Here is a 26,617-nt window from a genome sequence, read left to right as displayed (position 1 = left end):
AAGTGAGTGGAAGTGAGCAGTCAGCTGGTGGGGATGAGGCCAGGCTTCTGGAGGAGCTCAGTAGTTTGTGAAAATGAGAAGGAGCAGATGCACCGGGGCTGTGAGAAGTCTCCCCAGTGTTCAGCGGTTGTCGCGCCCCGTTTCCATTGTTGGCATCAAGAGTGAGGCGGTGGCTGGTGAGCGTCTCAGTCACTCAGGCCTGTGCTCCTCTTTAGTTGTTGTTGATGCTTAGTCGCTCAGTCATGTCCGACTCTTTGCAACCCCATGGCCTGTAGCCCACCAAGCTCCTCCGTCCATGGGATTCTCCAGGCAGGAATACTGGAGTGGATTGCCATTCCCTCCTCCATGGGACCTTCCCCACCCAGGGGTCAAACCCGTATCTCCTGCCTTGCAAGGCAGGTTCATTACCACTGAGCCACCAGGGAGTTCAGTTCCGTTCAGTTCAGTTGCTCAGTCGTGTCCGACTCTTTGCGACCCCATGAATCACAGAACGCCAGGCCTCCCTGTCCATCACCAACTCCCGGAGTTCACTCAAACTCATGTCCACAGAGTCGGTGATGCCATCCAGCCATCTCATTCTCTGTCGTCCCCTTCTCCTCCCACCCCCAACCTTTCCCAGCATCAGAGTCTTTTCCAGTGAGTCAACTCGTCGCATGAAGTGGCCAAAGTATTGCAGTTTCAGCTTTAGCATCAGTCCTTCAAGAGAACACCCAGGATTGATCTCCTTTAGAATGGACTGATTGGATCTCCTTGCAGTATAAGGGACTCTCAAGAGTCTTCTCCAACACCACAGTTCAAAAGCATCAATTCTTCGGCAATCAGCTTTCTTCACAGTCCAACTCTCACCAGGGAAGCCCTTGGCAATTAGCAATCCAAGGAACAGGATGACAAAGGAAAGGGAAGGGGGCTTAGGTGTCTCCAAGACCCTTGCAGGGCTCCCTGCTGCTGGGCATCTCACCCAGCAAGCCAAACCCCCCGGCATCCTCAGGACACCTGTGTGGGGACTGAAGCCCACGGAGGTCAGTGATTGTCCCAGGTCACTGATGAAAGAGCAGCCGCTCTGAATCTGAGCTGAACCAGGGCGGAATCATTCTACCCCTTGGATCTTCCTTCTCCAAGAAACCAAACTATCCCACATCCCATCCACTGTATCTAGTTTATAAACAAAAGGCAACTATGGATCTGGCGCCTGAACTTTAGCTGTTCTGTGGTTGAGAATAAGTTACGCCTAGACATGGAACCAACAGGTGCACATGATGGGGTGCTCTATCTGCTTGCTCAGTTCCTGTCAAGAATTGGACGTATCTCCACGTTTGTTCCAGCTTCTCAACCAGAAAGTGCCCTCCAGGCCACAACTTAATTCTGCTGAAAGCCATGGCTATGTTCAAGCATTCCTATCCTCACCAGAGAATGGAGCTAAAAGGGTTTCCACCGATGAGGTCCTCAGGATGGCGGCTGTATCGTCTATGACTGTGCCATGTGGATGGAGTTGGACCCCGAATTCTATTTAGTCATTTAAAAGAGAAATGTTATGCTCCGTCTTACCAAAGTGGAACAAAACACATGCATATCTTATGTCAGCGCTAGCTTTCCCAAATCATAGGTCTGATTAAAAAATAAATGCTAGATGTGATTAGCATTAAACTTGTAACTAACAATGTGCAGAAGCCTCTTTGAATCCATGCCCCAAGACCCACCCACGTCACCTCAGTGGCAGGATGAAGGCCGGGCCCCTGCCCCACCCCAAGGCTCCCACGCAGCAGAGGGGGCCCTGGGCAGAGAGACCGCAGTGAAACTCCTTGTGCAGACTGCAGAAAGCAGTTACACGACAGGACAAGAATATGACCCAATGCACAGAAATGTTAGCTGTAACAATGCCCTAGAAACCAAGAAGAACCCAGTAAGTGTATTTACACTTATCCTGACAATATAATTGAAGTTACTTATTTCACATAATTTCCTAAGCATAAGATCACTCTTTCTGCAAACTGTGGTTAAATTACCAGAGGTATTAGGGATGGAGGTTAAAGGATATTTGCTCCAGCCATGTGTGTATGGCTGTTCTTCCTTGAACCTTAATGCCCAGATACTTTACAATACTCTTATACAATTAAAGTATTACAGATTCTCTAATTTTTAGAAAATTAGAGCCCCAAATTCTCAAGTTTCCCTCAGGCTTCACTGTATACTCTTATTCAGTTCACTTCAGTCGCTCAGTCGTGTCCGACTCTTTGCGACCCCATGAATCACAGCACGCCAGGCCTCCCTGTCTATCACCAACTCCCGGAGTTCACTCAAACTCATGTCCATCGAGTCGGTGATGCCATCCAGCCATCTCATTCTCTGTCGTCCCCTTCTCCTCCCACCCCCAATCCCTCCCAGCATCAGAGTCTTTTCCAGTGAGTTACTAAGTGAAGCCAAAACTCACAGTAAACCAAACAGGAAAACACCCACACTCAAGGCTGTTAATAATTAAAAGTAATGCACCAACTGGTCTTGTCAAGCAGTTCTCTTTGCTGGAAATTCTGCAGACTGCAGCTGATTGCAGATGCCCACGCACACTAGCTTGTGCGCGCTCGCTCACTGCCACGTCCATGAAGCCGAGACCAGGAAACGCTAGTAACTTTTACTCATTCATCTGAAGACTCATGAGACAAACTGTGTGTGAGTTATTAATAACATTTTCTAGAGGAAGTCGGCACCCAAGTTTCTAATCTGCCTTCCCCATGACCCTGGCTCTGGCCTGGGAGGTGAGTGTGTAGCCAAGCTGCTCTCGGTGTACACACTGTCATCTCAGGGGCATAGGGAAGGGGACAGGAGGGGCCACGTGGCCCCGGCTGGCGTGGGGTTCCTGCACAGAGGCAGCCCCGTGTCCTCCAGCCTGGCGGGAGGAGGGAGAGAGGAAAGAGGCGCTATACTGTCACGGGGGTGCTGGCCATCACCAGCACCCGTGGTCTGTGCACGCACCAGTCTCTCACCACCCAGCATATGCCTGCCTCCCAGAGACACATGCTGGCTGGAAACTGACGAGGAGACGGAGCTCCTGAGCCCAGATATGATGGTGAGTCTCCAGAGCTCATCTGCGGGCATGGCCTGGCGGGAACCATAGCCTTCCTCGGTTAAAGCTCCTAATTACACTCCAGTCCTCGAAACTAGAAGGTGCACTCTGTAGTCAATAATCCCAGAGCCAAGGGAAGTGACAGAACCATGCCGAGGGGTCAGGGCCCGTCTCCCAGCCCCAACCAGGCTCACACCATGATAAACAGCACAGCGTCCAACCCTGCAGAGTCGGAGATCCAGCCAGCCACCCCTCATCAAGGGGGCACGGAAACCCAGCCACGTAAAAATGGCTGTTTAGATCTGGAAGCAAAAGATACCAATAACCCTGCATGTTTTCTGAAAATGCTTGGTTCTTCAGGCTGTGCAGGGCTTTGGCTTTCTTTAACCGAGCACATTCGGGCGCCCCCTGCGAAGAAGGCTGCCGCTGAGCAGTCAGGGGAAGCGTGGGGCCGGGGTCCAGGTGGACACGGAGGGGGCGGGGAAGCAGAGTCGGGTGGGACGAAGGTGTTCATATGCCTGCATGCTAAGTCGCTTCAGTCATATCCAACTCTTGTGACCCCTGTAGACTGTGGCCCACCAGGCTCCTCTGTCCGTGAGATTCTCCAGACAAGAATACCAGAGTGGGTTGCTGTGCCCTCCTCCAGGGGATCTTCCCGACCCAGGGACTGAACCCACATCTGTTACTTCTGCCTGCATTGGCAGGTGGGTTCTTTACTGCTAGTGTCCACAGTTAGTCAGAAATCTCCTGGCCCGCAGGCCACCCACTGTGCAGCCGAGGGTGTCTCAGGGGGAGACAGACTCCCCTCGGCTGTTAAGATGCAGGAGCCCTGGCCCGTGCGGGAGGTCGGCCTTAGCGCCGGAGAAGGCGGGAGCCGGCTCCCTAGAGCCCATGCCCAGGAGGACCCAGCCCGGCTGCTGTCTGCACTGTCACCCAGCGGAATCTAGTTCAGATTTCAGAGCCCCTCAATCTAAGATGAACGTAAGATAAATATTTAGGTGTACAATCTGTTTTCTGTCAATGTTTATGAAAGGTTTAAGGTCTGTATCCAGATTCTTTTTTTTCTTTTCCACATCTGAATATCTAGTTGTTCCAGGACCATTTAAAAAAAAAAAAAAAAAAACCTATTCTTTCTCCATTGAATTTCCTGTTCTTCCTCAGATCAGTGACTATACTTGTGTGGTCTGTCTCCCAGCTCTGTGTTCTGTTCCATTGATCTGTGTGTCTGTTCTCTCCCAAACCCGTGCTGTCCTAAGGACGGTAGCTTGGTAGTGAGTCCTGCAGGCAGGCGGCCAGTCCTCTGACTTTTCTGCCCCCTCAGTGTTACATGGCTATTCTGGGTCTCCTGCCTCTCCTTACAAACCTTGTAATCCAAGTGTCATTCTGACTGGATTGCCCAGTAGTGAGGAACTGATATTGTGGCAATATATCATCTCCTATAATATACATAACTATGACCAACCCAGATAGCATATTAGAAAGCAGAGACATTACTTTCCCCAAAAAGGCCCATCTAGTCAAACCTATGGTTTTTCCCATTAGTCATGTATGACTGTGAGAGTTGGACTATAAAGAAAGCTGAGCACCAAAGAATTGATGCTTTTGAACTGTGGTGCTGGAGAAGACTCTTGAGAGTTCCTTGGACTGCAAGGAGATCCAACCAGTCCATTCTAAAGGATATCAGTCCTGAATATTCATTGGAAGGACTGATGCTGAAGCTTAAACTCCAATACTTTGGCCACCTGATGCAAGGGACTAACTCATTGGAAAACACCCTGATGCTGGGAAAGATTGAAGGCAGAAGGAGAAGGGGACGGCAGGGGATGAGATGGTTGGATGGCATCACTGACTCAATGGACATGACTTTGAGCAAGCTCCAGGAGATGGTGAAGGACGTGGAAGCCTGGTGTGCTGTGGTCCATGGGGCTGCAAAGAGCTGGACACAACTTAGCAAATGAACAACAACAAATTAATATGCATGAAACAGCTCTTCATTTATTTAGATCTTCTTTGATTTCTTTCATCAAAATTCTGTGGTTTTCCTCATATAGATCTTGTATATGTTTTATTAGACTTACACTATTATTTCATTTTTTGTTGCCAGTATAAATGGCTTTGTGTTTTTAATTTCAAAATCCTATTGCTCATTGCTAGTATGTAAGATAGCAGTTAACTTTTCAGTGCTAACCTTATATTCTGCAACCTTGCTGTAATCACATGTTATTTCCAGGAATTTTTTAATTGATTCTTTGGGATTTTCTACATGGAAAATCATGTCATTTGCAAACAACAAGGATTTTACTTCTTCCTTCGCAATCCGTATACTTTTTATCTCCTCTGTTTGGTCTTGTTGGATTAGCTGAGACTTCCAGTATGATGTGATGAGGGTCATCCTTACCTTGTTCCCAGTTTAGCTGGAAAACAGCTGGTTCCTCACTGTTAAGTGATATTAACAGTAGCTTTCCACTCGTGTATTTTATCGACTTGAAGTCCGCTTCTGTTCATAGTTTACTGAGAGTTTTTATCGTAAATGGGGGTTGAACATTTTTAGGTGCTTTTTTTTTTTGCATCTATTGTTACGATCGTGTGATTTTTCTTTTTTAACTTGCTGATGTGGAGATTACATAACTGATTTTTATGTTTGGAACCAATCTTGCACACTTGGAATCAGCCCCGCTCGGTCCGAGTCGTCAGTGTGTGCAAACCCCATTGTGGCTTGGAGGGAAGTCGCCAAGCGCAGTGAACGCTGAGCACTGAGGACACAGCAGTGCTGGCAGTCGTAGAACTCAGTCAGCCCCCGAGTCCCTTCTCGACTCCTCCATGAAGACCTTTGCCAGTGTGGCATCTCCAGTGACAGAGAGGTTCCTTTATCCCAGAGACTGTGTTCCATTGGTGTGTCTCGGTCCCTACCTCTCCCCAGCCTCGAGTGACAGAGGTCAGCCAGACACGGAGAAGGTTGACTGCATTCTGTTGGTAGACCCGGGAGCAGGTCAAGAGAGTCGGACTTCAGGACAGTAATCTCAGGGACCTTCCTTTGGTTTGGCCAGGAAACACGTAGGAAGCTCACACCAGGTGCCGAGGACACAGGCCCTGGGCTCGGGGTTTGTGGCTACCAGCACACTTCTTGTCCCTGGGAGGTCCCCCCATCAGTACAGGGGTACCAGTGCCTCCATGTGTGGCCGTCATTAGGACTGAGGTAGCAGGGTAAGCAGCCGGCGGAACATGGGAGTGCAGTGCGGAGGCTTCTGTTTTGGCAGAAAGAAGAAAAATGAGCAAGCAGAATGAGGAGATGGAAATTACCTATTCTGGATAATAATTCAAAAACTTTCAGGTTTTATGGCATTAAATGTTTCCCAAACAAATAAATCATAGTAACTATCAAACAATGATCATTTATCCTTCCTGTAGTCTTGTGTGAAAAAATATGATGTGGCAAATTTTGGAACAAAACACCGAAGACTAGCTGTGCAGACTGAGAAGGGTACAGCTTTGCACTTTCTCCTCTGTCTTTACCATAACTGCGTGGGATGCAGAGGCGGAGGCGAGGGGAAGATGGCTGGCCAAGGAGTGAGCTTCTCTGGCATCCAGGCAGTGTCAGAAACAAGCAGGACAACCTTGGAGGTCACCTTACCATCCCCCCGCAGAGGCCTCTCTGGGGGAGGGCGCAGTCCCCCCAGGCTCTCAGGGACCCCAGAACATTAACACACGACCTGTCAATGGGACAGTCAGGGGGCATCACAGCCTCTGTGCTTTCCTGCCCATCGGGAGAGTGGACCCGGTTGTCAGCTGCATCCCCAGCCTGCAGCCTCAGACTGCACAGACTCCCAGCATGGCAGCCGCGGGGTCTCTGGGCCATCCTGGGGGTTCCATGACTGACCCACAACAGGGCTGTGGAGCTGCCTGCAGAAGAGCAAGGACGTGTGGTACCTGCCCCGCTCTTGAGGATCCAGAGGCAGAATCCAGGCCACTCGGAGCACAGCGGCTCCGAGAGTCCTGGGGACCCACGGGGCGGGACTCAGTGCCTGGTGCTCCAGGGCCTCCACTCCACGCCGGGTCGGCTCCAGCAGAAGGGACACGTGGCTCCTGAGCACCCGCATCTGCCCTTTGATAAAAGATGAGACCCCGAGCGTGTGTCCGTGCCAGCCTCTCTCAGCACCTCGCGAACCTAGGAATTTGAAAGAAATCTGCTGAATGAATCAGCTGAATAAAACAGTTCAGTTGAACACATTCAGTCAGGAGCTGGACTACTCTCACGGCTCAGGAGTCATGTCCTTAGCGGGGCGCATGGACCGCGTCACGTTGTGGGAAACCTGGGCCCAGGCTGCAGACCCCAGAGGTGAAGTCAGGTCTCCTCCTGTTCAGGGCTTGGGGAGAGGGAAGTCAGGCTGTGGGGGCTGCAGGAAGCTGCCTTGTCTCTGGGATGGTTTGCTGGCCCAGTGGGTGTTGTCTGTATTCTAGGGGGTGGGCGGGGGTCCTCCTGGCAGCGGCCGAGGGGACCGTCCAGGGTGAGGAGCCTCTGGGCAGCAGGGCCATGCTGACCTTGAGCCCTAAGGCTGGGCTAGAGCCTGGCCTCCACGAGCAGCTGCAGGCCTCTGCAGGCAGCCTCCACAGAGCCTGGGCACAGCCTGGGGCGGGCCCTGTTCTCACACTGCCGGGTCAAGGAGAGAGGGACCAGCTCCTCCCTATGCTGTGCCTCTGAGAGTACCGAGCCTAACACTACATCCTGGGAACTCAGGCGGCCACACAGAGGCAGCGCGGACCAGGCCAGGGACCATAGACCAAGGTGGGCACCGTGGACCAGGGCGGGCACCACAGACCAGGGCACGTGCGTTTCTTCCTCCCTATCCTGGAGGCTGGACATGGAGATGGAGGTGCCATGGGGCAGCCCCAAGGTTGGTCTCTGAGCTGTTTGGACAGCGCTCTCCTCCTGTGGTTGCCCCTGCATGCCTGCCTGTGTCCTGGTCTCCTCCTCAGAACACCGTCTTGTTGCTCTCCACCTCGCTGAACTGCCTAGCTGGGGACCCTCCCCTCCAGATGCGTCTCTGGCACACAGGCAGCAGGAGAGGGTGCTTCTCCCCCCTCCTGGGAGGGCTGTCAGTGCGCTGCCAGAGCCGAGCTGGGAGGGGCTGCGGAGTGCGAGACCCCCCCAACCCAGCCCCAGCACCTTTCCTATCCTCCTTTCTCTTGCTTCATGTTTAAATTTTTTAATTTTACTTCCCTTTCTCCTTTCTATTTGTAAAACCAAATCAAATCCTTATTGGAATGTGTCAGCATTTAAATAAATAAGCAAACTTGAGACAGACTCTAATATCACAGGAAACACCCTTGTGCAGAAGTGACGACATCACCTAAAACTGCTCCTTCTGTAGAACACTGCGCGTCTGCTTCCCCAGCTCTGGGTATAAATGTTCATCTGGCTTCAAAGATTCTGCCTCATTTATGTCCCAGAAGGTCACACTAATTCATAAACACCCTCACATAGTGAAGGATTCATGCTTTGCCCCTTCTGGCCACAAGACCTGGTTTTAATCATTAATACACCTATTCGATGTATCGAAGCGTGCAGAAATATCTCAACTTCAGTATTTTTAATGTATTTTCTAAATGAGTAGAAAGGAGTGGCTGGTTTGTAGATACACTTTTCTCTCCGACTTGTAACAAAGTAAAAGAAGGTTCAGTTCTACTCCATTCTGAAAACAGATCTTTATAGGAAGGAAACCCAGTCACACAGAACACAGAGCGGAGACACGTACCTGCCGGGGTCCTGGGTTCAGGCCCTGCCCACCAACACCTGTGTGTCCCACTTCCTCCTCTTCTCAAGTGTAAATTATTTCCTGACAAGTCACTCAGCTGCAGGGACCTTCTGTAAGCTTCTCACATGAGATAATCTGCCCCCAAAGAAAGGTTCCCTGTTAATGAATCTCCAGTTGTTGTCATTGATCCTAGGGGAAAACAAGCTAATGGCCTGAATCCACGTTGGTGCTGCCTCCTGAATCTTTTGATTTAGCAAAAGATTAGTCTGCTCCTAGAAATTGCCAGCACCATTTTTGATAAATGAATCCTGTCCTGGCTACTTTCTGGTGCAGATCGTGGATTTTAAATTAAAATGTTTACACCTAGGATTGCACTATGAGTTTCCATCATGTAAAATCTTAAAATGAATTTAATTTTCATAAAACTTCAAGTTTATATGTTGAATATTTTAAGGTGGTCATCAACACTACCTTAAAATTTACCATAAATTCTTATTTCAAAATCGTTTATGAAATAATCATCAAAAATCAATTATTTTAAAACAAGCATTCTTTTTACTGGATTCTGATATATACATTGGGAATTGGCAACAGACATTTCTGATAGGCTATATAAATTGTTCTCAAGGCAGAAATATAAGGTAATCATCAAAAAACTATGCAAAAGGAGAGATTGATTTAAATTAAGGAGTCTGATTTGTATCGAAAGAATTCAAGGAGAAAGAGACTTGAAAGGCAAATATAACTTTTTGCAAAGCTGCACGTTGTGTTTCATAGGTGTATTTTCTAATAAAGAATCAGAAATGACTTTCAGCTTCATGAGTAAGGGATTGGATTTACCACTGACAGAAGTTACTCTTTTCCTGTGCTTTGGAAGCCATTGTTTTTAGTGAAGAATGAAGATCTGTCTAAAAGCTGTTTATTTAACCCATAAATAAGTCATTTGGCAATTAAGTACGATTCGGTTGCCAGCGTGCTTGCTCTCCATCAATGCTTGAACAAAAATATGGTGAAATTCTGGAAAGTAGCTTAAGATTTCGGCACCTGAGTTTATTTTTGTGATAATTTTATTATTGGTTTATTTTGGATGTGCTGGGTATTTGTTGCTGCCCGGGCTTCTCTAGCTGTGGTGTGCGGGCTCTTCTCTAGCTGTGGTGTGCGGGCTCTTCTCTAGCTGTGGCTCCCGGGCTCCAGACCACAGATTGGCTAGTTGGGGTGCACGGACTTGGTCACTCCTCGGCATGTGGGATCTTTCTGGATCAGGGATCGAACCTATGTCTCCTGCATTGACACACAGATTGTTTACCACTGAGCCACCAGGGAAGCCCAGCACCTGAGTTTAGAATCAGAAAACTCCTCATGTTGATATTGTCCATTCAAAAGACATCTATGTGCAATTATTCTTCTAAGGTAGAACTTTGATATATGTGAAGTCAGAGGGAGTAAGACAAAAAGCTACTTGCCTGTGTTACAAATTATTGATTAAAACTGCAGAGCAAAGGCCCAAGTTAAATCAGCAGGGGTTGTGTGTGGGAGAAATCAGCGCCATGCAGGATACACAGTGGAGCAAACCTTAGGATTTAAAAAGATGCAAGCTGATGGACTTTCCCAGTGGCTTGGACAGTAAAGTATCTACCTGCAATACTAGCTGAGACTACGGTTTGAATGCATGAAACCCTCCTTTTGGTCAGTTTGGTTTGCAGGTTGGCTGTGTGCTTCTATTTGCATGAGGCGCAGTACTCATCCCCAAGTGTCCCCTCTACGAAGCCCTTTCTGGCTGCAGGAAATGGCTGCCTCAAGTCACCTTCAGAAAGACAGTTTGCTGCAGAGGTCACAGGGGTCAGGGCCCTGTCAGCACTAGCCCCGCTGCTGGTGACAGGGGTCCCAGGGGCTCAGGGATCAGGTCCTGTCAGCACACACCCTGCTGCTGGTGACAGGAGGTCCGAGCATCCTTCCGGGAGGAAGGCAAGCACCGGTGGGGTGCTGCTGCTGTGGCTGTCATGCCCTGTGGCCTGGGTTCCCCTCACGGCCGCTGGGACACCCCCACTTCTCTGCTGCTGCACTGATGAACTCCTGTCTCCAACTGTCCGGACTTAAGATCCCCGATGTCTCCATCATCAATGAGTGGAATGCGCTGGCTTGGCCTCACGCTGCGACGGGCCAGAAGCCTCCCTCAGGCCCCACCCTCTGGAGGACGCCAGGAAGCAGGGTTTAGGGCCGGTCACACGCAGGCAGGCAGCTGTGCCTCGGGATCTTGTCCAAAGATGCATCGTTGAAAGAACAGGCGGTGGATGTGGTTTTACTGAAAACAGTGCACAGGGGTTGTGCTCTTCCTTGAGGTGATTGTACAAAGTGATGTTTTTGTCCACCGGCCGGAGGTGGCCGCGGTGCAGCACGAGTTCCCGTGGCACCTCTGGATGCCCCTGCTGGTGCACCCGCGGGTCCAGACTCCCGCAGGCGCTGCAGGCCACACACGCCTTCTCCGTCCTGCCCCAGGGCCCCGACTCAAACTGTGAGTGGACAGAGCGGCTGGGAGGTAGGCTGTTCCTCCGGGAAGCGGGGAAGCCGGAAGGGAGCCAGGCTGCAGACTGCACGTGTACCGTAGCCGCATCTAGACCCAGGCAGGCTGGGGTCCTGCTGGGACGTGACGGCCGTGGCGCCTGGGCAGCTTCCGACCCGGCTCATCCGTCTCCGGAGTTAAGCTTTTTGTGTGTCAGCTCGCGGCCCCCGGTCAGCTCGCGGCCCCTGGCATCGAGAGCAGGTGAGGGACCAGTGAGCGCTGTCCTGGACGAGATCGCAGGGGCCGCAGTGAGGGACGCAGGAGGCAGAGCAGCGGGGCTCAGCAGAGCGGGGCTCGTGCGCGCTTTAACCTGGGGCCACCACCCTCTTCGAGCAGCGGTTTGTCACGTGTCCGTAGCGGGTGACGACTCAAGACGCCCTGACCCTCCTGCACTGCCCGGTCCGTCTCGTCCCGACGCCCCGCCAGCTGCGCGCCGTCCCCGCGGCCTCGGAGGCGTGTTAGCTCACGAGCGCGGCGTCCCCCCCCCCCCGCAGCTGCGCAGAGCGGGGCTGACCCCGACCCCAGCGAGCCGGTGCCCTGTGCGCGCTGGCATGTGGCTCTGGGGTGAGGGCGGGCGGACGCGATGGACGTCGCGGCTGAGGCCGGTTCCGAGCAGGGCCGACCGGGCTCAGGCGGCGCGGGCAGGGAACGCTGCAGGGGTCTGCGGGCCGGTGGGGCCCAGTCCGAGGGGGCGCGCTGGGGCAGCACTGGGAACAGGGTCTCGGAGGGAAGAGAGCTGCCCCCCGCCCCTGCTGGGGGACCTGGGCCCAACCTGGGGCACCTCTGCGGGGCAGACCGCTCAGCCCCGCGGGCTCCCGGCGGAGCGAGAGCCCCGCTCCTGCCTGGACCCTCCTCTAGCTCCCGGCTTCCTCTCCTTCCTGGCTCTGAGCTGAGCTGTGTCTTCTGTTTCTCTCCTCTTCACTAAGGAAACGCTCTGTAGCACGCTCAGAGCCTGTCAGGTCCGCAGTGCGCTTCCTCCCAGGACGGACGGCGCTGTCTCAGAAAGGCCATGCCCTCCTCTCACCACCAAACCTGCCCTCCCCTTGACCCCAGCTTCCCTGGGCACCAGAGGGGAATGGCGGGGGAGTGAAAAGCATATTCCACTGGTCTCAGTCCCTGTGCTGATTTCAGTAAAGCTCACACACGATGAGATGAAGCTCTTTACAAGGAAGGACGGCCTTTCCTGGGGGCACCCACTGTGCAGGGTCATGGAAATGGAGATGCTGCGACCCTCCCCACCCCACAAGCATGGGTGAGGGCAACTCTCTCACGTGTGTTTCCTACCGAGATCCACAGGATGCTGTAACCCCTGCCTCCAGAAACTGGGTTCTGCCCTCAGGATATAAACCTCTGTCATCTTGAGAGGAGGCCCACAGTGCTCCCTGTGAGTGAGGAAGGTTCCGGACCCAGCAGGGCCCGAGCACACTCACGTGGTTCCATCCTCATCCTAAGCAGCTCTCAACCCTTTACTGTGTAACTTCAGTTAACATTGTCGAATCACTTGAAGTTCATTGATCCACTAATTTTTAAAGTTCATTGATCCTCATCTCATTTTATAAAGTTCATTTTTTAAAAGTTCATTGATCCTCATCTCATTTTATAAGAATGCAAAGTATGAATAACAAAAGCATGTAAAATATACTGATGAAACGTAAATGCAAACTCAAAATCAGGATCAGAGAACTTTCAAAAATGAAGGAGCAAAAGGAGACAAGTGACCATCCGTGGACCACAGACCAGCCCTGAGCTGTGTGGGGTCTGAGCTGTGTGGGGTGGACCCCAGACCAGCCCTGAACTGTGCGGGGAGGACCCTGGACCAGCCCTGAGCTGCAAGGCAGTCAAGTCAGTGGGGGGCGCAGCCTCGTTCACACCCACCCTGCCCCAGAGAAAGAAGACATTTAGAACAAACAAGCATTGGTTTCCTAAACTTTACTAAACAGGACTTTTCAGTTCAGTTCAGTTCAGTCGCTCAGTCGTGTTCGACTCTTTGTGACCCCATGAATCACAGCCCGCCAGGCCTCCCTGTCCATCACCAACTCCCAGAGTTCACGCAAACTCATGTCCACAGAGTCGGTGATGCCATCCAGCCATCTCATGCTCTGTCGTCCTCGTCTCCTCCCGCCCCCAATCCCTCCCAGCATCAGACTCTTTTCCAGTGAGTCAACTCTTCGCATGAGGTGGCCAAAGTATTGGAGTTTCAGCTTCAGCATCAGTCCTTCCAATGAACACCCAGGACTGATCTCCTTTAGGATGGACTGGTTGTTTCTCCTTGCAGTCCAAGGGACTCTCAAGAGTCTTCTCCAACACCACAGTTCAAAAGCATCAATTCTTCGGCTATCAGCTTTCTTCACAGTCCAACTCTCACATCCATACATGACCATGGGAAAAACCATAGCCTTGACTAGATGGACCTTTGTTGGCAAAGTAATGTCTCTGCTTTTTAATATTCTGTCTAGGTTGGTCATAACTTTCCTTCCAAGGAGTAAGCATTTTTTAATTTCATGGCTTCAATCAGCATCTGCAGTGATTTTGGAGCCCAAAAAAATGAAGTCTGACACTGTTTCCACTGTTTCCCCATCTATTTCCCATGAAGTGATGGGACCAGATGCCATGATCTTTGTTTTCTGAATGTTGAGCTTCAAGCCAACTTTTTCACTCTCCTCTTTCACTTTCATCAAGAGGCTTTTTAGTTCCTCTTCACTTTCTGCCATAGGGTGGTGTCATCTGCATATCTGAAGTTATTGATATTTCTCCCGGCAATCTTGATTCCAGCTTGTGCTTCTTCCAGCCCAGCGTTCCTCATGATGTACTTTGCATATAAGTTAAATAAGCAGGGTGACCATATACAGCCTTGACGTACTCCTTTTCCTATTTGGAACCAGTCTGTTGTTCCATGTACAGTTCTGACTGTTGCTTCCTGACCTGCATACAGGTTTCTCAAGAGGCAGGTCAGGTGGTCTGGTATTCCCAACTCTTTCAGAATTGGCCTTTTACTGAGTTCTAAACACATGAAACAAAGTTTTTCAAGTGATCTTTGTATATATTCAATGTTGTGTTTTTATTTCTTCTACCATAAAGATTAATTTATATGGGGATTTGTCACCTACCATACTATTTACTATTAAAATGTACAATTCACTTTTTATACTTACAGATATGTGCTACTACCACTGCCATCACTGAACCCTGGGGGTCACCCCTGCCCCCACCCCAGCCTCCGAGAGCCATTTCCATTTCTTTCGCCTCTTCTGCACACTTTATATGGTGGAATCATGTAATTCATGGTCCTTTGTGACAGCCCCTTCCACTGACAAAGTGTCTTAAAGGTCCACCCACGCTGTCACACGTTCCCACATTTAACTGGCTTTCATTGGACAACAATATTCCATTTGGACGAACATAACCACTTCTGTACATCTGTTTGATGGGAATTTGGCTTGTTTCCTTTTTTAAAACTATGATGACCAGCGCTGCTGTGAACATTCATGTGCAGGTTTTTGTGAGGATCCACTCTTATTTCTCGGGGGTGTGCACCAGCTCAGATTTTAATTCCTGGGTCACACAGTTGTTCCATGTTTAACCTTTTGAAGAGCTTTCCAAAGCAACATGAGATTGTCCATATGTAGGGCATGGTCATCCCTGAGCAGAGATAGCTTTACATCTCCCTTTCTGATTTGAATGCCTTTTTCCTCCTTTTTCTTGTCTGATTGCTCTGGCTAGAACTTCCAGCAGCAAAAGTGGGCGGCTGTGTCTTATTCCAGATCTTAGGGATATAGCTTTCAGTCTTCCACCAGTGAGAATGTGGGTTGTTCATAATTGCCTCTATCATGTCGAGGAAGTCGCCTTCATTCCCAGCTTTCCAAGAGTGTTTATCATGCAGTGGTGTTGGGTTTTGTCCAGTGCCAGGTCAGCAACACCTGTATTACAGCACTAACATGTTGTAACGTGGTGGCCAATTTTTGTTACGCTGAACCGTCCTCACATGCCCAGGAGGAATCCCACTTGGCTGTAGTATACAGTCTTTTCTCTGTGCTTCTGGACTAGGTTTGCTAGTATGCTGTTGAGGGGTTTTGCTTTTATAGTCTTAACAGATGTTGGTCTATAACTCTTTTCTTCTGATGTCTTTATGTGGCTGCCATATCAAGGTAATGTTGGACTTGTGAGTTAAGAGGTCTTCCTTCCTCTAGTAATTTTTTGTTAGAGTTTGAGAAGGATTAGTGCTAATTCTTCTTTGAATGTTAAGTAGAATTCACCCCTGAAGCCATCTGAACTTCTCGTTGTTGGGAGGTTTCTGGTTCCTGATTCCATATCCCTACTTGTAGTAAATTCTGCTGAGAATTTACTGTAGCAAGCTCTGCTGCATAATTCTGTCTTGTAGTTCTGTCACGATTTTCTGTTTCTTCTCAAAGTGATTTGTGTGTTTCTGAGTTTGCCCATTTCATCTGGGTTATCTCACTTGTTGGCATTTAGCGGTAGTACACTTATGAGCTTCCCTGGTAGTTCAGCTGGTGAAGAACCCACCTGCAATGCAGGAGACCCCGGGTTGATCCCTGGGTTGGGATGATGCCCTGGAGAAGGGAAAGCTACCCACTCCAGTATTCTGTCCTGGGGAATTTCATGGACAGCAGAGCCTGGCGGGCTACAATCCATGGGGTTGCAAAGAGCCAGACACGACTTTCACTTTCAATCCTTTTTATTTATATAAGGTTAGGTCATCCACCACTTTTGGCTCTGATTTTGAGTGCTTCTCTTCTTTTCCATCTAGCTAAAGGCTTGTCAATTTTACTGATTTTTTTTTGATATCCAACCTCAGTATCATTGGTTCTCTGTATTGTTTCTTTTTAATTTATTTATTTTTATTTGGAGGATAATTACTTTACAATATTGTGTTGATTTCTGCCACATATCTCTGTATCCTTTCTTATTTCATTTATCCCCGCTCTGAGCTTCATTCTTTCTCTCCTCCTGCTAGCTTTAGTTTTAGTTTTCTTTTTCTATCCATATGAATTTGAAGATCAGATTTTGAATTTTCACAAAGAATCCAGTTGGGGTTTGGGTGGTAATTGAATTGGATTTGTAAATCCCCATGTTCAGTCAGTTCAGTTCAGTCGCTCATTCTTCCAATTTATGAATATGAGATATCTTTATTTTTTATTGAAGTACAGTTGACTTACAATGTGTTAATTTCTGCTGTGCAGCCAAGTGATTCAGCTATACATTCTTTTTAAGGATTCAGAGAAGCCCTTCCATTTATTTAGAGCATCACTAATTTCTTTCAACAATGTTTTGTAGTTGTCAACATAAAAATCTTGAATTTCCCTGTTTAATTTTTGAGGAAACATTTTTAAAGGGGCTTCAAACTGGCTCCTTTTTGACACGGTGGCCCCATCTTTCACACCTCACACAGCAAATTCAGGACAGGTCCACCGGCTCTCTCGCTGTGCCCCCTGCCCGGCTCTGTGCTGCAAGATTCTGGCAAGTGAAGCTCCCAAGGAGCCCCACAGGCAAGCGGGCTGAGCTGATGCTATCTGGGGGTCCATGGGAAGGAAGGAGTGGGAGAGGGCTGGGAAGCACAGGGAGCCGGGCAATTCCAGGACCAACCAGGGGTGCACCGCTTCGCCCCAGATCCAACTGAGATTTCTGAGGGAGTGTTGGCAAGTTTCACTCATCTGGGAAAAGATGTCCTTCTTTATTTAGCAAGCACCACAGCGGTTCACTGAAGGAGGTTTTTGCAGTTCCATTTTGTCTTGCTTAGATTGTTCTTTCCATTTGGTTTGGCGAGATTTCTCCTCCAGCAGGGTTCTCCTTCTCAGTGAGGGAGCAGTGATTACACAGCGGACAGTCTTTCTCTCCCCTGAGGGGGGCGAAATCAGAGGGAAGTGCAGGCAGCTCAGGTGTGAGCGAGCTCCCGGCAGAGGGTCCTCAGGGAAGGACCTCCAGGCTCCAGTCTCTGCACCCAGGAGTGGGGCAGGCGCAGGGCTCCGGACTTCCCCAAAACACCTGGGCCCGTCCAGCCTGGGTGGCGCAGGCTGTGCTAGCTGTTGAACCTTCAAGCCTGGTTTAACCAGAAAGGGCACAGAGGACCCCCTCTACCCTCCCCATCAGCAGCAGCCCAGAGCCGGATGCAGGGTCCTGTCCAGCACAGCTCTGATGTGAGCATGGACATGTGCACATGTGTGTCTGCGTGCGTGGAGCCCCCTTGGGGCCCTGCCCACCTGCTCTGTGAACCTCGGTCTCCGCCTGCAGTGGAGACAGCTCCCGGGTTGGGGGGCAGCTTCTAGGAGGGTAAAGTCTATGACTCGGCCCATATTTTAAAAGGTTAATTCCATGACTCAGAATGTGTTTTTCACCAGGTATGCCAACTGTCTTGTGAAATCCACCCATAAAATGTGCATTTAGATCCTCATGTGAATTTGGGGAGATAGTTAATGCATAATGATGATAATTGCTGTTTTCTTTTGCTTAATAACAAAAATGTGTTCAGTGAATAGCTGGAAATAAGGAAACCAAGATGCTTCCACATTTTGTTACCTCACTTTCACAAAGAGAAATTACCAGCCGCTCAGTATTTATTATATGTTGTGCAGACTTATTTAAAAAAAACCTACACTATAAGTGCTCATCACATGTTTCCGTTCGGACATTATTTATGGGGATTATTACCCTGTGTGTTGTCATTGCTTCATTTTTGAGAGATAAGGTGTGAGTTTCCACACATACACCAGGAAATTCAGTCCCTGAACTCAGGGGAAATGACAGTGATATCAACATGTGGCAAAATCAAATTTAATTCATTTCAGTTAAACTTTTCTCTTTGATGCTGTTCATTTATGGAGCCACAGCCATAGTGTAGCTTGCAGGCTAAACATTATGCAGAAACGTGATATGTGTGTGGAGCAATAATGGGTTGGCTCTTTAGCATGGAGCAACATTAGAATTGTATTAAATTACACGTTAATGGAAAAATAAAGCAGGCAATAATAGGATGACAACTCAAGCTGCTGTACAGTCTAGATTACAGAACACGGTCATGCTGTTTACTAGCTGAACCCTGAATTTCCTTTGAAAACTTGCTTTTAACTGTGTTAAAATGTAATGAAACCTGAAATATCCCTTCCTAATATTTCAAGTTCTCTGGTTACAGTTTGGCTATTGAGATGGGCAGGTGCTGCATAGCTCTTATGGGATGGCCACCCCCCCTTCGAGGCCACGGTGCAGCTCACGCTGGACGGAGCGAGGCTGTGCCAGGAGGTGAAGGGCCCCCAGGCCCGGAATCACAGACCCTGTGCTGCGAACCCGCAGGGGAGACCCCGTGCTGCCCCCAGGAGACCGCGCCTGGCCTCACCCCGATCCTCTGGTTTCTCTCCTGCCGGCAGGCGCTCCCCAGTAGACGTCTCACCCCCAAATTCCTGGGATCAGGGAAGCTGAGTCCCCTTTTATCACTCATCCCCTCATCTGGACCAGCCTGACAGGTGGCAGCCGTGGAGCCTGGGACAGGGCCTTGGAGCCCACACTGGTATTGGCCAGCGTGGTAGTGCCAGACGCTCAGTGAGGCCGAGCACGTGGAGAGGCCCGAGTCAGCAGAGACAGGTTACTGATGGGAGGCTCCAGCCAAGACCACAGCATCTCAGATCCCTGTTCCTGGACTCAGGAGCAGACCGGTTACTGACGGGAGGCTCCAGCCAAGACCACGGCGTCTCAGATCCCTGTTCCTGGCCAGCCTGGGCCTGAGGGCACACTCACAGACCACGGCCTGGGCGTGAGGGGTGACACTCCAGGAGCCTCAGACCTCGACCTCCGGCTGGTCTGGGGTGTGAGCATGTAGTCACCACCCTCCACCCAGGCAGGGGTCTTGTTTTCTGCAGAACAGCCCCAAGATATGTGTCAGATGGCATGTCCATCCCTGAGGAGCAGCCAGGACCCTGTGGTATCACTGCGCTGGTGTTGAATCTCTCATCTCGTTTCTTCAGGATGTTTTCCTTTTTCTGCAGTTCCCTCACTTCCCCAGCTAGTAACTGCTGACTCTGCTCTTTGAGCCTCGGGGAAGCCTGGGAGACTAAAGCCTTTTCTCCAAGCTGAGAACGGGGAATGTGGCGGGGCCTGTGTGCTGGGCCCGCAGGGTCCCGCCCTGTTTCCACAGGCATCGTTGGTCCAGTGCCTGGCAGCTGGCGATGCTTCTCCTGCGGGGTCATCAAGAGAACTGGGTCAGTGGCCATCGGGGAGACGCCTCGTGTCTGTCTGCTTTCTTCCCCATTTCCCGTGGTGGCCCAGGGGGTGCCTTTGGGGCCAGGGTGGGTGGCTCTGTGAGCACGGGTCCTCGCCTCACAGGGTGGCGCCAGGGCAGGTCTGTGAGTGAAGAAAGCGGGATGCTCTTGGTGGAGGGGGACAGGGCTCTCGGCCCTGGGATGGGTGCTGGACCCCGAGGCAGGGTCGGGCTCAGTCAGCTTCCTTCCTGAGAGCGTGAGGCCCTTGGCGCTGACAGGGTGCCCTTCTTGTCCGTGTCTGGACAAGCGCATGGGTGTCCCAGGCTCTTCTGATCCTAGACGGGTGGTGCTGATGTGGATTTCAGAGAAGAAGTCCTGGAGGAAGCGTCGCAGCCTGGGGGACGGGGCATGGAGAGGACCCGGAGAATACCGGAGTGGCCGCTGTTGTGACCTGTGACGTGGCACAGGATGCTCCTGGAGGCTGTGAGACGAGCCAGCAGTGCGGGGCGCCGGGCTTACCCGGTCTCCTTGGGACTCGGAGCCTCTGCTGGGCCTGGCACGGCTGGGGCCGGCCAGCGGCCTCACAGGGCCCTCCATCCTGTCGGTGTTCCCTGCCTGTGCATATTGTGTGGGGGTGTGCATCAGAGATGCCTGTCACGTGTGCACATGACGCACTCTAACAGCATCTACTCCCTGTGTGTACTGTATCCTTCCTAGATGCTGTGTGTGTGCTATATGTGAATATATGCATTATGTACACATGTCCGGAGAAGGCAATGGCAAGCCACTCCAGTACTATTGCCTAGAAAATCCCATGGATGGAGGAGCCTGGTGGGCTGCAGTCCGTGGGGTCGCTGGGGGTCAGACGCAACTGAGCGACTTCACTTTCCCTTTCACACATTGGAGAAGGAAATGGCAACCCACTCCAGTGTTCTTGCCTAGAGAATCCCAGGGACGGGGGAGCCTGGTGGGCTTCCGTCTCTGGGGTCGCACAGAGTCGGACACGACTGAAGTGACTTAGCAGCAGCAGCAGCAGTACACATGTTACATGTGTCCACTATACACGGTAACAGAATCTATTCCCTATGTGTATTATATGCATGTTAGTTGCTCAGTCATGTCTGACTCTGCAACCCCATGGTCTGTAGCTGGCCAGGTTCCTCTGTCCGTGGAATTCTCCAGGCAAGAATACTGGAGTGGGTTGCATACCCTGCTCCAGGGGATCCTCCCAACCCAGAGATCAAACCCACGTCTCCTGCACTGCAGGCGAATTCTTTACCACTGAGCCACCAGAGAAGCCCCGTATATATGCATATTATATACTATATATGCATGTTATATATATGCATTACATATACATGTTATGTGTGCATATTATACATGATCATAGAATCTATTTCCTGTGTATGCATATTTATATATAATATTGTATACTGTAATAGAGTCTTATTTTATGCATATAATATATGCATATTATAAATGAATATCTGTATTACCTATACATACTACTTGTGTAAAGAGCCTCTTGATGAAAGTGAGAGAGGAGAGTGAAAAAGTTGACTTAAAGCTCAACATTCAGAAAACTAAGATCATGGCATCTGGTCCCATCACTTCATGGCAAATAGATGGGGAAACAGTGGAAATAGTGACTGACTTTATTTTTCTGGGCTCCAAAATCACTGCAGATGGTGATTGCAGCCGTGAAATCAAAAGACGCTTACTCCTTGGAAGGAAAGTTATGACCAACCTAGACAGCATATTAAAAAGCAGAGACATTACTTTGCCAACAAAGGTCTGTCTAGTCAAGGCTATGGTTTTTCCCGTGGTCACGTATGGATGTGGGAGTTGGACTGTGAAGAAAGCTAATCGCCGAAGAATTGATGCTTTTGAACTGTGGTGCTGGAGAAGATTCTTGAGAGTCCCTTGGACTGCAAGGAGATCCAACCAGTCCATCCTAAAGGAGATCAGTCCTGGGTGTTCATTGGAAGGACTGATGCTAAAGCTGAAACTCCAATACTTTGGCCACCTCATGCGAAGAGCTGACTCATTGGAAAAGACCCTGATGCTGGGAAAGACTGAGGGCAGAAGAAGGAGCTGACAGAGGGTGAGATGGCTGGATGGCATCGCCGACTCCGTAGACATGGGTTTGGGTGGACTCTGGGGGTTGGTGATGGACAGGAGGCCTGGTGTGCTGCGGCTGCGGTTCACGGGGTCGCAGAGTCGCACACGACTGGACTGCACGGGACTGAAGGGCTTGTGTGCGTTACATATATTGTAATAGAGTCGGTTTCCTGTGCACATCTGTTACTGTTGCTCAGTTGCCCAGTTGTGACCAGCACTCCGTGACGCTGTGGGCTGCAGCGTGCCTGAGCATGTTAGGGTCTGTACTTTCTGTGTGTCTTACATCATATGTCATATATGCATACTGTGTATTCTTGTGACCCGTTGGACTGTAGCTCTCCAGGCTCCTCTGTCTTGGATTTTTCAGGCAAGAATACCGGAGTGGGTTGCCATGCCCTCCTCCAGGGGATCTTCCCGACCCAGGGATCAGACCCGCATCACCTTTGTCTCCTACATTGCAGGCAGATTTCTTTACCTGCTGAGTCATTGAGGAAGCTATATATATATACACTATATACTATAATGGGCTTCCCTGGTGGCTCAGATGGTAAAGAATCCATCTGCAATGTGGGAGACCTGGGTTTGATCCCTGGGTCGGGAAGGTCCCCTGGAGGAGGGCATGGCAACCCACTCTAGCATTCTTCCCTGGAGAATCCCCATGAAAAGGGAGCCTGGCGGGTTACAGTCAATGGGGTTGCAAGAAGTTGGACATGACTGAGCGACTAAGCACAGCACACATATACTATAAAGTCTGTTTTTACTGTGTATATTATATGCATACTGTGTACAATGTATACATATCATGTGTGGGTATATGCATTATGTATACACATTACATATGCATATAGTGTGCTGTGTTAGAGTCTGTATCTCCTGCACCTCTTCCAGCCAGCTGGAAGCAACGGAAGCAGAAACACTAGGACAGCAGGAAGTAGAGGTAGAGCGAGGGGCAAAGCCTGGAGCCCAGTAAACCCTGAACTTCATAAATACTGACCCAGGAGAGCTGAAAATGATAACAACCACAATCATGGTAATGCAGCTGGAGTAACCATTGCGTGCCCTCCTCCTGGACCTCCACTGCTGAGGACACAGAAGCCCACCTAGAGTCCTGCACCAGTAGGGGCAGAACCGAACTAGTCACGTCCAGAGGCCCCTTTCCAACCACTGGGCTGAGCAGCCTTCCCCCTGGCAAACCCAGCATCCTGCAGAGTTCAGCTCTGGTGGTTCGAGGGTCTCCGTACAGTAGCACCACTCACAAATTGAAACCTTTTTTTCTGAGTAGAATCGTATAGCTCAAAATCAACAGGAATTGATTGTTTCGCAGGATTGTTTCCTGCGAAACAGGAAATCAGGGCATCACAGCTTCATCCTCATACTGACTTGGACGGTGGCCTTGAGAAAGTCACCTCTGCTTCTTGCCTGCACGGCCAGTTCGTGGCTTTACACAGCTCACAGCCAACCCTCTGTGTGGCACATCAGCCCACCAGCTATATCACTGCTTAAGTAGCAGGTGCTGTTCCTCAAACTTCTTAAACTGAACTACAACACTGAAATCTAGTCAGTGTAACTCTTTTTCCCCAAACTGTTGCTTAACACCACCAAATCTTTCTGTCAAGACCTGATGACCACTTTAGACATTCAGTATTTGTAGCTGCAGAACCATTCTGGGGAACAGTGGTTACTCTCCTTCATACTCCTGGACTTTGGAGCTGTCCATGGTGTGAAAAAATGACCATTCACTTGAGTGTCCACATCAGGAGTGGTCCTGGGATAAAAACAGTCCACATGTGGACGGGGGTGTCCACACAGGGTTTCCCTCTGAGTCGCTCAACGTGTGACCCGGCTTCTGTGTTCTCTCAACAGACCAGCAGTATTCATGGTCCCCGACTCCGCACTTCAATGAGGAGAGGTACTCCCCCGCACCAAGGACTATGAAAGGCTTATCTGGGAGTCGGAACCCGCCGCTGTGCTCCGGCCACACGTGTGGCCTGACACCACCCGAAGACTGCGAGCTGGGCCACCTGCACCATGGCCCGGAGGCGCGGCCGCCCTACCTGCTCAGCCCCGCCGACAGCTGCCCACTGGAGCACCACCGCTGCTCCCCGCGGACCTCTATCCACTCTGACTGCGTGATGCTGCCCGTGGTGCTGGGCGACCACGTGTCCAGCAGCACCTTCCCCCGCATGCACTATAGCTCCCACTACGACAGCAGGGACGACTGCGCCGTGGCCCACGCGGGCGCCAAGATCAACCGCATCCCGGCCAACCTGCTGGACCAGTTCGAGAAGCAGCTGCCGCTGCACCGGGACGGCTTCCACACGCTGCAATACCAGCGTGCCTCCGCGGCCGCTGAGCAGCGCAGCGAGAGCCCCGGCCGCATCCGGCACCTGGTGCACTCGGTGCAGAAGCTCTTCACCAAGTCCCACTCCCTGGAGGGCTCGTCCAAGAGCCACATCAACGGCACCAGGGCCGACGGCAGGGCAGACGAGCACGCGCATGGCCACCACGCCAAGCATGGCCGCCGGAGCAAGAGCCGCGAGCGCAAGGCGGAGGCCCGGCCGCGCGGGGGCCCAGGCAGCTGGTGGGGCTCGGATGACAACCTGGACAGTGACAGCACCTGCCGCGCCTCCAGCGCGCTCGGCCGGCCCCACGTCGAGCCCGCGGCCCGCTGCTACCCCGACGCACTGCCCGGCCCCTTCGGGGACCTCTCGCTGAGGACCTCCAAGAGCAACAACGACGTCAAGTGCTCGGCCTGCGAGGGCCTGGCCCTGACGCCTGACACCAAGTACATGAAGCGCAGCTCCTGGTCCACGCTCACCGTGAGCCAGGCCAAGGAGGCCTACCGCAAGAGCTCCCTGCACCTGGACAAGCCGCCTGGGCCCCCGGAGCTGAAGCCGCCACTGCGGCCCTGCCACTACCTGCAGGTGAGAGCTGGGTCCCGGTTCTGCAGGTGAGGGGGGCGTCCAGGCTCTGCAGGTCAGGGGGGCGTCCGGGCTCTGCAGGTGAGTGGAGGGGATCCTGGCTCTGCAGGTGAGTCGGGGGGTCCTGGCTCTGCAGGTCAGGGGGGCGTCCGGGCTCTGCAGGAGAGGGGGCTGCCTGGGCTCTGCAGGTCAGGGGAGTGTCCAGGCTCTGCAGGTGAGGGGGGCGTCCGGGTTCTGCAGGTCAGGGGGGCGTCTGGGCTCTGCAGGTGAGTGGAGGGGATCCTGGCTCTGCAGGTGAGGGGGGGTCCTGGCTCTGCAGGTGAGGGGGGGGTCCTGGCTCTGCAGGTCAGGGGAGCGTCCAGGCTCTGCAGGTCAGGGTGGCGTCCAGGCTCTGCAGGAGAGGGGGCTGCCCGGGCTCTGCAGGTCAGGGGAGCGTCCGGGCTCTGCAGGAGAGGGGGCTGTCTGGGCTCTGCAGGTCAGGGGGCGTCCGGGCTCTGCAGGTCAGGGGGGCATCTGGGCTCTGCAGGTGAGTGAGGGGGATCCTGGCTCTGCAGGTGAGTGGGGGCTGTCCGGGCTCTGCAGGTCAGGGAGGTGTCCTGGCTCTGCAGGTGAGGGGGTCGTCCCAACTCTGCAGGCTACTGGTGGGAGTGTCCCGGGAGGACCTGGAGTGTGGCGGGCCAGTCCCAGGGGCCTCTGAGGCTGCAGGATCCAGTGACGGCCACGACATGTGCACCCACAGCAACATTTCCCCATCTGAAAGCAGCCAGTGGAGCCCAGGAATGAGTTTGCATGAGCTCACCAGCCTTCCCCACGCCGGCAGCTTTAAACCTTGGATACATCAGGGAGCTTGGTTGTAGGAACCAAATCCATTCTGTGGGGTGTGAAACACACCGCAGGCAGCAACAGGCACAGGCGGCGCGGAGGCGGTGATGCGCGGTATTCTCTGTTTGGGGCCCTTCCTGTCCTCTTGGCTCCTAACCGCACATGCCCAAATGAGAGGGGAGCCCAGCGCCAAGAGGCCCTCTCTTCTTTCAAGAAGCCTCTGCAGTTACTTCTCTGAGCTAACAGCAGTGTTTGCAAAGCCCTGAAACCTGAAGTTTCCTTCAGGGCACGTGTAATTTGCATTCGAATCTGCCCTTTGATGGGTGAAGCGGGCTGTGCCTGGGATTGGAGAGACACTCTTGGAATCCTGAATAACCGTCTGATCGCCAGTGTCTGATTGCTGGCTGAGTCGTCAGGAAGTCAGTTAACCAGGCAGATAAGCAACCGCGATTCTTCTCGGGCATCAGGTGGCTGCGAGTTGCGTTAGCAGTTCCAACGGCCACCTGGAGCTCAGTCCATGACCCAGCAGATCTGGTTTAAAAGGAAAATCTGCTCATCAGAGTGCTTTCATAGGCAGATTTAGTCAAAGAGACAGATGGGTTTAAATAGCAATATTTAAATAATATTGCTTATTATTAATTAAAATATTAATATTTAAGAGACTTAAATTTTACTTGTAGTTACTTGCTAAATGCCCCCTTGCATGCTCGGTTGTGTCCAACTCTCTGCGACCCCATGGACCCCACCAGGTTCCTCTCTCCTTGGAATTCTCCAGGCAAGGATACTGGAATAGGTTGCCATGCCCTCCTCCAGGGTAGCTTCTTGACCCAGGGATCGAACCCAGGTCTCCCGCATTGCAGGCAGGTTCTTTAACGCTGAGCCACCAGGGAAGCCCTTGCTAATGCATAATTAGGAAGTTTTTGCCTGAACGTCTGTAAAGGATTGTGATAAACACAGGAGATGTGAGACCTGGAGTGCCCCAGGCCCTGCCGCTCCCCAGGCTGCTGGTGTCCCAGGGGCTGGGAGCCCCAGCCCTCCCGCAGGCTCCCTGCTGACTGCACTGCACTTCCCGGGAATCCTCCACGGCCAGATCAGAGGCAGGGAGGTGTAATAGTTTGTCTGTAGCTGCTCCTGCAGGAATAAGATTTAAAAGAACAGAAGGGAGAAATAAATGCTCA

The 26,617-nt window shown here is 51.5% G+C and overlaps 1 protein-coding gene across 1 annotated transcript in view; it reads left to right on the top strand.

The window, feature by feature from the left end:
- Window positions 1-26,617, top strand: part of DLGAP2 (DLG associated protein 2) — a 690,510-nt gene that overhangs the window by 582,060 nt on the left and 81,833 nt on the right. The window contains exon 6 of the mRNA XM_088832602.1: window positions 23,560-24,620. Within this exon, the coding sequence (XP_088688728.1) occupies window positions 23,560-24,620 (1,061 nt within the window). The remainder of the gene's footprint in view (window positions 1-23,559; window positions 24,621-26,617) is intronic.

The sequence above is a fragment of the Moschus berezovskii genome, chromosome 26, assembly GCF_049115385.1.
Source record: "Moschus berezovskii isolate FMDL1 chromosome 26, NW_MosBer_1.0, whole genome shotgun sequence".
Lineage (NCBI taxonomy): Eukaryota > Metazoa > Chordata > Mammalia > Artiodactyla > Moschidae > Moschus > Moschus berezovskii.
This window is presented reverse-complemented; position numbering and strand designations above follow the sequence as displayed.